The sequence below is a fragment of the Netta rufina genome (assembly GCF_964035555.1).
Source record: "Netta rufina genome assembly, chromosome: Z".
Lineage (NCBI taxonomy): Eukaryota > Metazoa > Chordata > Aves > Anseriformes > Anatidae > Netta > Netta rufina.
In genome coordinates, this window is record NC_140126.1 from 64836949 (window position 1) to 64848187 (window position 11239).

The 11239-nt window shown below is 47.4% G+C and overlaps 2 protein-coding genes across 2 annotated transcripts in view; one reads left to right on the forward strand and one right to left on the reverse strand.

Moving 5' to 3' along the window:
- The first annotated feature begins 162 nt into the window (after nucleotides 1-162).
- LOC311221432 (actin-like protein 7A) lies at nucleotides 163-4784 on the forward strand. The gene has a single exon (XM_084305451.1). It carries the CDS (start codon nucleotides 1330-1332, stop codon nucleotides 2575-2577), a length of 1248 nt encoding a protein of 415 aa, XP_084161577.1. The 5' UTR covers nucleotides 163-1329; the 3' UTR covers nucleotides 2578-4784.
- A 154-nt stretch (nucleotides 4785-4938) lies between these two features.
- Nucleotides 4939-11239, reverse strand: part of ELP1 (elongator acetyltransferase complex subunit 1) — a 29693-nt gene continuing 23392 nt past the window's right edge. Inside the window, exons 28-36 of the mRNA XM_084305450.1 lie at nucleotides 11139-11200; nucleotides 10569-10631; nucleotides 10358-10418; nucleotides 9425-9538; nucleotides 8595-8706; nucleotides 7333-7460; nucleotides 6794-6948; nucleotides 5529-5607; nucleotides 4939-5083 (exon numbers count right to left, since the gene is read on the reverse strand). Coding sequence (XP_084161576.1) covers nucleotides 5016-5083; nucleotides 5529-5607; nucleotides 6794-6948; nucleotides 7333-7460; nucleotides 8595-8706; nucleotides 9425-9538; nucleotides 10358-10418; nucleotides 10569-10631; nucleotides 11139-11200 — 842 coding nt within the window. The 3' untranslated portion in view covers nucleotides 4939-5015. The remainder of the gene's footprint in view (nucleotides 5084-5528; nucleotides 5608-6793; nucleotides 6949-7332; nucleotides 7461-8594; nucleotides 8707-9424; nucleotides 9539-10357; nucleotides 10419-10568; nucleotides 10632-11138; nucleotides 11201-11239) is intronic.

Consider the following 11239-nt stretch of genomic DNA (forward strand, 5'->3'; position numbering starts at 1 on the left):
GTGCTTGCAGCTCTGTCACGGCGCTGCCACGCTAATCCGTATGTGAATGGAAGCGTGGGAGCAGTGTTTTGTTTGGATGAACAGATTTATTTTATTTCAGAAGTTGAGGTGCTAAGCCCAGATGTAGGTTTCAGTAGTGAAGGGGGAGAAGCAATGATTTAGAGGTCTTTCTCTCGATGTATCCTGCCTGTCAAAGGCTTTTCTGAAGACACAATGTTGGAGGGGCTGGTGTGGCTGGCAACAAAACTGTCAGAGGAGTGTACCGAGAATATACAGGGAAGAAGCATCAGCTGCAGCACCCCAACCACACTGCCCCAGGTCTGCTCAAAGGCTGCGGTGCTGCTGAATTGCCACCTACTGCTCAGACGTCAGGAGGGGCAGGTCTGACTTCTTCACGCACAAGGGCATATTTAACCATTTACATGTAAAATACATGTACAGCACACAACGGTCAGCTCTGCTGTCCCCCAGAGCAGTACGCTCTCAAGGCTCACAGACATTGCAGTGTGGTCCAACGCTGCCATGATTCTCCAGGCCTGCTTTTTGGTGAGTCTTTAGCCTCCAATTGTTGCCAAGGTGTGAGCTCCCAGCTAGGCAACAGATCAGTAGCAATGAAAATCTGTTCCGAGGCCGAGAACCGGTTTGTAGGGTCAAATTTAATGCTAAGCACAGCTTGGACTTGTTAAGTAAGACGCCCTCTGGGTGAAATGGCTGTCAGTAAAAGAGCACGCAGACCTCTCACACAAGGAAAATGTTGTTTGTAAAATCTTGATTGTATTACTCCGGGAGAGAGCGTCCTTTGCTTCCACGCTGCAGCTGCACAGCGCTGTGTTACCGCATACACTGATGGGGCAGAGCGTCCTGTTGCTGCTGGAAAAGAATGAAGAACCTTGTGTGAAATGGAGGACAGTAACGGTGAGGGGGTGGCTGTGTCCTAATTTCAAACACTGCTCACGTTCCCTTTAGTTCTTGCTGGCACTTGGGTTAATACACCTTCACCTAGAAAACGTGATTTGGAAAAAGGGAATTACACAGTGTGAGGGTTCACTTTTGGCATGGTCAAACCGAGCTCCCGAAGTGAAACAGTGCTAGAGCTTAGCAGTAGGAGCTGCTTTGGAACAGCGGCAGTTGTAAATGCTGGAGAACGCCGGTCTTACGTGCCAGAGCACCCAGAAAGGAAAGCCACCTGCTTTCACAGTCAAGCCCACGCCTGATGTCACAAGTCCGTGACATCGCAACCGCTGCCACCAGGCCCCCGGGCGGGCGTCCCTCTGTCCCTCTGTCCCTCTGTCCACTCGTGCTGAGCCCGGGAGGAGCAGAGGCAGAGCGATGCTGCTGAGGAGCACGCCCAGCCCCAGCTGCACGCACGCCACGGCTGTGCAGGATGGGCCCGCAGGGAAGGCAGCGCCAGGGAAAAGCCACTCGAAACCAGTCAGGGACAGGTGTGTGTCAAAGACCAAGGGTTACCTAGAGGTGGTGAAGCGAACTGAAGGTGTAGTCGTGGACATGGGCACGGGTTACTTCAAGTGTGGCTTCGCAGGGGAGCCGTGGCCTTCCCATATCGTTTCCTCGGTTGGAAACCACCCACAGGAAACCCAGGGCGAACCAGAAGAAACCTTCATTGGCAGAGTGCTCCAGGACACCTGCGTGCCCTTAAATCTCATCAGCCCCTTAACGCACGGCGTGGTGGTGGACTGGCAGTCTGTCCAGGATATTCTGGAGTATATTTTCCAGACGGAGATGCAGATCTGGCCGGAGGACCACGCCGTCCTGCTGTCAGTGCCTCCCCTGTGCTCCATGGCAGACAAGAAGAAATACGCGGAGATGATGTTTGAAGGCTTCCACGTGCCCGCCGTGCACCTCGCCTACCAGTCCCAGCTGTCCATGTACTCTTACGGGAAAACCTCGGGTCTGGTGGTGGAGAGTGGCCACGGTGCTTCGCACGTGGTTCCCATCTACGAAGGCTACGTGCTGCGCAGCATCACGGGCAGCGTCGATTACGCTGGCCTGGACATCACCAACTACCTCATGCAGCTACTGAACGAGTCCGGGTACACGTTCACGGAGTACCAGCGGAACATCATCGAAGACCTCAAAGAGAGGTGTTGCTACACTTCTCTGGACCTCACGCAGGACTTGAATTTGCCTCTGAAGAAACAACAAGCTGACTACGAGCTGCCGGATGGGCACCTCATCACGGTCGGCAAAGAGAGGTTCCTGTGTGCCGAAGCGCTCTTCAAGCCATCCCTGCTTGGGTCGCAGCAACCCGGGCTGCCGCAGCTGACACTCGGCTGCCTCGAGAAGTGCGATGCTGACATCAACAAGAAGCTGGTGAGGAACGTCCTGCTGTGTGGGGGCAGCACCATGATGGAAGGCTTTCCTGACCGCTTCCAGAGTGAACTCAGCAGGATGTGGCCCAGCGACACCGTCCTCATAACGGCGTCGCCTCAGAGGAAGTCTTCTGTCTGGGTTGGTGGGTCCATCCTGGCCTCGCTCCACTCCTTCCAGAAGCTTTGGGTTTACAGGAGGGAGTATGAAGAGTGGGGTCCTTCCTGCATTTTTAAGAAGTGCTTCTGACAGGGACACTGGGTATCTTAAAAACTATTTTTGACAAGGGTACGTGATTCAGTTCAAGAGCATCTCCCCTCTACCCCTTGCTGTGGTTACATTAAAAGATTTTTGCTACAGCTACATTAGTTTTGACAGTGTGTCTTTTCTTTTCTTTTCTTTTCTTTTCTTTTCTTTTCTTTTCTTTTCTTTTCTTTTCTTTTCTTTTCTTTTCTTTTCTTTTCTTTTCTTTTCTTTTCTTTTCTTTTCTTTTCTTTTCTTTTCTTTTCTTTTCTTTTCTTTTCTTTTCTTTTCTTTTCTTTTCTTTTCTTTTCTTTTCTTTTCTTTTCTTTTCTTTTCTTTTGTATTTAATGAAGCAGGACAGCAGACTGGTGGCAAACTACTGCCTGACGAGAGAAGCAGGCTTCCAGCATCACATTTACTCAGAAACTGGGACAGTTCTTATATTAAGTCTATTTTTGCTTTAATGACTTACTTCAGCTGCATCTGTTTGTAAGAGCCTCCACAAATGTTAAGAGCAAATTCAGTGTACCTGCAAAGACAGTAGCTAAGGCACAGTATGTTTTGAAGCGAGATGCACTGCAACAAAGGCAAAGAACATCCAAAGAGAAACCCAGGGCAAGGGAACTCCTGGTTGCTCCTGAAGCAGAAGCAAAGGTTCAGGGACTGTAGCAGCAGGATGCAGGACTAAGAAATGTCTAAGAAAAGGGTCTCCAGCTCTGACTAGCACCACAATGGAAAAACAAAAGAACCAACAATGCAGACTTTAAAGGAACTTGTGTGTTTGGCACAAAGAAATTACCATCAAGCTAGCAGAAGTTTTGCCTTTTCTTGGGATCTTTAAGAAGCAAATCTTTTTCTAGGCAATAGGTTAGGCTGAACAAGACCCTAAGCACTTCCTAGCATCAGATTGAAGTGTCAGGGATCAGCAGCGTCAGTGCCACATTTCAGTTGCAGGGCCAGAACTGGAGAGGACCGCAGACTTCATCACTTATTTCCCTTATCAGAAAGTGTTTTCCATGTCACTTTGGACTAGATTTTGCTACCAGCTTGAAGACCCAAGCCCAGTAAAAAGCTGCTATCCACTGCAGCTGTCGATGTGTTTTGCTGCCTTCAGGCTTCGTGTTTGTACAACCTCCTTTCCAGCCTCATCACAATGCTCAAAAACAGGCTCGAGCCATCCCCACACCACCCAAAGAGGCCATGTAACTCAGAACAGATGGAAGTAAAACCGCTCCAAAACTTATATAACGCTGACAAAGGATTGCTTTTCCACTGCACTCCAACCATCCCAAGCCAGCACAGCGCAGGCTCATGCGGCCACCCCAACGTGACGGAGCTCCTGCACCAAGGAAACAATAACCTGCAGCACCAGACACATTAATGCCATGCATGCAGAACGCAGCAGATGCCACAGACAGGAATTATGTTGTTGGTGCTGGCATTCTTCCCACGGTGCATTGAACTGCATTGAACACAAAGCTGCCAGGCCAAAATTAACTGAGAGGAAGGGCCGGGGTGGGTGGAGCAGCGCTGCTTCCACTGAAAGCACCCAGCCTCGTCCGCAGAGCTTGTCCCCTTCCTCTGCTCCCCAGACTGGTGCTGTTACTTCTCGGGCCAGATTGCAGAAGTATTCTGTAGTAAAGTTTAATCCTCAGGTGTGAATTTACACATCAGTTTCCATCTGAAACAGTTCTGCAACAGCACAGAGTGTAACCAGGGCACAGCTGCTCACCTGCCAGTGCCACACAGCAGCATCGAGCACAGATAACTGGGGTAGCATTACCCAGCAGCGCGCAACACCAACACAAGTGTCCCCCCCCAGCTTTTTTTTCCATGTTCTCACGTACCCAAGATGTCCCTGGTGCAAGATCAGCAGGGCAGTAATGGCTGTCAGTAATGCGGGGTTCACTCTGATGCAACAAAGTGATTCTGATGAAAATCTGCTATTATCAACACTCAACTTCAGCAGAGGAAACATAATTTACTTGGTTAGCAGCTGCAGTTTGCCACTAGTACAGGCTTACTGGTGAGATCTCTAAGCCTGGCTGAGCAGCTTAAGACATGACCTGCTCTCACGGCAGGTACTGTACCAGCCACGGGAGGAAGTGTGATGAAGAGAAAAGCACCCGCTGGGCACTCGTGGGTTTGCTTCACCTGGAAGTGAGGGCACAGTGGTGGCACGTGTTGGGTTCAGTCAGCAGCCTTCAGATCTGCACAGCCTGCTACTCCCCACCCCTGCACACAAGCTCTGCTGTGGGATGCAAGCGGCTGACACCATTAGCACGATGCAGTATGGGTCACAGGCACAGCTGCATCGCCTGCAGGGACAGCCCCATGAGCAATAGAGCAGGAACGGCAGCACAACAATGGTTTTATATAAGGGTGTAATGAAATGATAATGAAAAGTGACAGTTCAGAGTCCTCTAGGATTCCTTGGCTTTTAGTTACTGGAGAAGATGCAGTTTCCACTGTAGATTTTTATTGAGTTTTGGTGGAATGAGTAGCTCTGGATCTGAAAGGCAAAGAGAACAAATGTCAGAGCACAGGTTACCAGCAACACAGTTTCTCTGGGACCTGTCAACCAATTCATTTGCTTTCTTTCCCATCAAATAACACCGAGAAGTCCCAAACATCGTGTTCACAGCCAGGAGTCTGCTGGAGGACTTTTTCCTGGCAGTTCCAGGAGTAGTAAGGGAAGATGGGAAGAGAACTGAGGACTAATGGGGAAGAGGGCAATTCAGGCAGTAGTTTTAATGCAGGACTTCAGAGAAAATAAAACCTTGTTAAGAAGACTGCTCACTTGTCGCGAGGAAGATGACACCGTAAGGTAAAGCAATAAACTCCTACAGCTGAAGAAACGCTGCGGCTGTTGGCAGGTGTCAATGCTTGAAGAGCCTCAGTGCTCGCTGGCCTCGCTGACATCTCACACCCACACCTAACCCAGAGCCAGAACTAACCTTGTACAGCAGGAGCCAGCATCCTCTTCTGCTGATAGGCAGCCATAATGCTGTTGGCAGTTGAATTGGGACCCAGGACCTGTATGGAGAAGCAATACCCATGTTCCAACCTGTACAGAGGGAGGCTGAGAGCACGGATGCCTACCAAGAAAACTGCTGATAGGCTAGACTCCAGGAGCAAAAGCAGCTGGCTGCAGGAGACCCCACAGCTCAAAGCGATCAGGAATACAGGATCAAAGCCCAGAAATGTCTCAGAAAAGCTGACAGAGAGGCAGAAAGAACTGCTTTGGGACAACCTTTCAGAATACAGAACTTTAATCTCAGTACTTACTTCTTTGCAGCACTTCAAGTGATAGAGTCACTGTGCCTGGGAGTGTTCAAGGAAGGGCTGGACGTGGTGCTTAGGGACATGGTTTAGTGGGTGACATTGGTGGCAGGGGGATGGGTGGACCTGATGATCTTGGAGGGCTTTTCCAACATTAATGATTATGTGATTCTAAGTGTCATGAATTGGCAGGACTACTTTCATTACAGAATCAGCAACATTTAAAGTTCATTGGGGAGCCTCAGCTCCTAAAACCACATTCAGCAGTTTTAATCTCCCCTTAAATGGACAGATTAATCAGTGGTAAGGGAAAAGATACTGGGGGACATCTTGTGTTCACCTTGAATGCTCAGAAACTACTCATTACAGAGAAAGACTTTTACTTTGGAAGGGACCTAGTATAGTCCTCATGATTTCTGTGTTAAGCTGAAGCTTGATAAAACTCACCTTTTTGCAGTATACTTTTTATGATACTCTGGTTCAGACCAAACTGACCAATCTGTTTGCTTTTCGTCTAACGATAATGGTATGGACAACCACTATTTCACTACATAAAAGCTATGCTAACACTTCAACCAATAGGGCTGGAAAAGAAAAGAGTGTTCCTTTGTTCTGGAAATTGCTTAAGGAAGAGCTTATGAAAAGAAGTCACGAGGACAAATTAACACATGCCCTATGGGATATGATCATGTCCAACACGGTATTCAGTGGAACAGACACAGCAGGCTGTATCTGTCACACGTATCTAGGGCGTACTGATTCAGAAGTTGCAGCACTTCTATAATGTACTACACATTGCGTCTACTTAAAGTCTGTAGAAAAAGGGACAGATCTGGAGTGCCAGGGAAAGACTGTGTGTTCTTTGCTGGAGAATGCAAAGCACTACCAACTACTTGGTATTGTATAGCAGGCATCATGAGTGTTGCAGATGAGCACGGACCGGGTTGAGAGAACTCTGCTGCACATCTGGAGTCCAGATTTCTGGGATCGAGGTCTCCATCAGCTGCAAAACCTCTTCCAGGACTTGCTGCAGTCCCACAGCTTGCTCATCAAAACCAAACAGTACAAGCTGCTTCAGAAGGATGTGTACGTCTCCTGGAGAGTGAACAGAATACCAAGCAATGATATTTAACATAGGAGTGTGAAATAAACAGCTGTATTGCCCTGGTATCGAGATACAGGACAGGGAGCAACAAATCAGAACTGGTTCTTTGTCCCTACCCAACTGCTAGAGCACCTGAATACAAAATGTGAGCTAAACCTCTCATGGCACTGACAGGTCCTCACTGACCTGCTCCCAAAATTTCAAATGAGGAGACCTCACACTATTAGTTATTCCACCTGGCAGAGGAAGATGAACCGAATAAAAGTCCACCACAGACAGTCTTACGCACCATGAAGCTCCTCTCCTCAGAATACTTATGAAGAGCTGGCCGTGCTCACAAGCTGGAGAGTGGATTAAGATCACTGCCATCCTACCTTTCACGTTCTCAACAGCACGGACGCTTTCTCCCAGGACTTCCAGAAGGGCCACATCTTCAAAAGGACTCCCCTCCTTCAAGCTGTATCTCTTGCGTTCAGCCTTGCGTCGGTTCTTTGAGGATCGCCTGGAAAAGACGGATGCTTAATTCTGCTGTGTGCAACAGGATTAGCTGTAACAGGGTGAATTTGAAGATATGTCAACAGCATGCATGCAACTTGTTACCTAAGCCCTTAGTCTCTCCAGTACATAGGGTCTGTCTGTATGTTAGCTGATGCATCTTTGCATCAGTATTTAAACACAAGTTGGTAGCTGGGCTGGGAAGCTGTCCTACAGTTTCTCTTCTACAAACACAACTGCTTTGTGTTCCAGCAAGGTCAAAGCATCATTCTAAGCACAGAGTAGGGTAAATTGTTTGACAACGGTTGCTAGCAGGCAAAAGTGAACTCCACTTGGAACAGTTTGGTGCCATGGTCTGTGCTTGCCTGTGAACATTTTAATTTCTGCTATCTCCACAAGCTGTGCACTAACACAGCCCAGCTCCTGGCCCATTATCACAGGGAAACAACTTCTAATCAGAGGCCATTATTAGTTACCTAATGACCCAAAATGATCAGCACACTCTGACACAGATATGCTGAATACTATGGTTGCGTTCTCTTTTCACCTGAGCCACAGAAAGTGCCCTGAAAAAAAACATGTTTTTTCCACAGCTCTATCTTTTCAAGATTTCAACTAGGGAGTCCAGAAGTGGCCCCACAAACTACACCAACCTTTAACACAGCCCGCCCCACACCGCAGCTTATATTATGAAGAGCACTCAAAAGCAACACAGAAGCTCACTGTGGGAAGAGAACAGGTATGAAATTATATAATGAGCCCCAACTATTAAAATGCAAAGCTTAAGACAAAGAGCACAAGCTGTTAATGTTTGAGAAACTCTGCCTACTTCCTGTGTCAAAACTCCCACAGCCAGCTATTCTGGCAACGTGCCAGCTGCCTACAGAGCCAGCTCCTGCACAGAGCCTGTGCTCACAGCTCCTCTGCTGGGCATTCACTTCCTGCTGCACTACTAGCTTCTGGCATTTTCTGCTCTCTCCCCTCCAACAAGAGTTAAAATAACCAAGAAATGCCTGTAATTAAAACAGTTTCAAGGCATGTACAGCTGCTAGGAAGAGCATGCCAAACATGAGCAAACTGCCCTCCCAAATAAAGGCTGATGCCAGGGCAGCCACCATCTAATTTGGAGGCAGATACCTACGCTGATATTCTTGAATTGCTGTGTGAGTATTTGCTGTTCATGTCGCTAGCTGTCACAACACTGCTGGTTTCAGAGAAAAGATCCAATTCTGGGCAATTTGGCATTTCATAATCTGCAAAACACATTAACAACTGTCACAGCATGGAAAAAGGTCACAGTTATTCCAAGCCTTCTCTCTGGGTAACCTATGTGGCTTTCTGCAGAAGCAGCCTGGGCAGATTTGGTCTACCTGTTGGTGCACCGGAGCCCTGCGGCTCTCAGCCCACTCAGCCCGCACACAAGAAGAAAGAGAAATTGTGAGAAGAGCGCGGCTCCTCTGCCTTGGCAGGGACTGTGATTATTCAATGGCACACTCAGAGGGATGACAATCTCAGTGCAGCAGATCTGGACCAGGACAGAACGTTCTGCTTTCAGAAAATTTTCCCGAAGCCAGTGTGTTCTTGCAGGTGTGTATGCCTAGGAGGTACTCAGCACAAAGGATGTGCTAAGCACGGCCTGACCCAGGCAAGCTGCCATTGTGGAGACAGTGCCATCTCATTCTGAAGTGCTCTCAGTTGTGTTTAGCATTCTTATCCCAGGAAAGCTGTGACACAGATAGCAGTGAAAATAAAGCTCTTAATGGAACGGGTCAAGGTCAAACAATTGCACCTCAACTACGGTGCAAGGGGTGGGGTGAGGAAAATGCTGTTTCTGGGGTGGTAGATACCACTGGAGCTACAAGAGGGTACACTGCAGCTCCATCAGGGTAAATAAGAACCACAAAATTAAAAAAAAAAGGGATAATCACAGTTACTTATGCAAAAGAAAGTCATATGCATTTTAATACAAACCATGCAGGCTCTCACTAGCCTTCTCCTTCAGCTCTCGGACTACCTGCAGGCGACTTTTATGGCGAAGAAATGCTGTTTTCTGAGAATCTAGGAACATCAGCTGACTTTTCTGGGCTGCTCAATAACAAAAAAAGATCAGATCCAAGGTAAGAACATGAACATTTGTACAAGGGAGTCAGAAGAGTATTCTTACACAAGGAGCTTGAAGAAACACAGTCCTCCAAGCACCTTGGAAGTCAGGTGTAAAGCACCCAAAAGGACTCATGCGGAAGGAAATTCAAAGCTAGTAGTACAAGAGCACACCAAACTTAAATGCAGCTGGGTGTGGAAAGAACTAACTGGCTAGACAAGCATCTCTGGAACAGGAGTCTGTTTCTAATACAGGAAGAGAAGAAAGCTCTGTGAACACATCTCTTTACGTTAATTAGGTTCAAGCTAAACAAAAATATCGCTGAACTCACATAGCCTATTGCCCATAGCATGAGAACAAAGAACATCTGACAGCTATCAAACATCTTCCGGGGCTGAAGAGAGAATACTGGTATCAAATAATATTTTCAAAAGAGCTTCTTTAACAAACAGCAGTTTTCGTAGCCCATAAATCTGCCACCACACATTTGTGTGCTGGAACAAGGGCTGTTTTCCTTGTTCATAGACATGTAAACACCTACTCCCTTGCAGTCTGTGACTGTGAAGTCTGAAAAAGCTCAAAAGCTTAACTAAACTGAAAAGAGCCTATGGCAACTGCAGAGCTTCAAACGTTCAGTAGAATGCTGGCAAATGCAGCTAACTGGCCAACATCAGCTGGGCAGAATCAAAGCATCCTTCCATACAGCTTCCAGTACGAGTGTGCTATGGCTTCCCACAGGCCCAGCGAAGACCTCCTTCCACCTCCTCAGCACAGCAAAGTTTCAGGTTTGTGCACAGATTTACCTTCCAGGATGGCGGGTTTGAAGTTGGTCTCCAAGATATCCAGCCTATCATACTTGTGAATCTGAATCAGGAAAAGGAAACAAGATATTATTTGGAGATCTAACCTGGACTCCATCCCTGTTCTTGCACTCTAAAAAAAATAAAAAATAATTATATCCACTTCTTGCTATCCAGACAGTATTTCTGGTTCTTGAAATTTGAAATTCCTTACCAGTCTTAAAGCTTCTTCCCACAAAGCCCCTTCTAGAAGGAGGAGAACAGCCTCTTCGTAGTCCTGGAAAGACAGAGCAACTGCTGCTACTGATGCTAGAAGTACGCATTTGGGTAGCACCTACATGATGCGTGCTTCTACTCAGCAACATCAGTCACAAGAATACAGCTGTGCCCAGTACCTTGGAGTGCTGACACAAACAAAAAGCTCTCATTAAAAATAAACAAAACAAAACAAACAAACACAACAAAAGCCCCTTTTGAAGGGAAAGTCCCTCTGGAACTCATACTTCTTTATTACAGCACTCATACTTCAGCTTTCTGAACCTTTTCATACCAAAGCAGAAATAACTTCATGAGTAGAAAACCTGGGGACACAGCATTCACCTACTCCCTGATTGCTGCATCACCCAGACCTTCTCTGCCATTCCGAAAGGAACTCATGGCACAGAGTATTCTGTAGTAAGCACATACGGAGTCACATGCAGCCCAGGAGAACAGAAAAAATAAAAGATGGAGCTTATCTTGGACAGAGGATATTGCTGGGGCACAGACAGGAGAGGCACATTACCTGAGCGTACTGCTCCAGGAGCACGGCTGCCTCCGCATGCCTTCTCTGTTCAACCAGTTTTCCTATGAGAAAAGGTGGAGTTCAGCTTTTCAGGAGCAGCT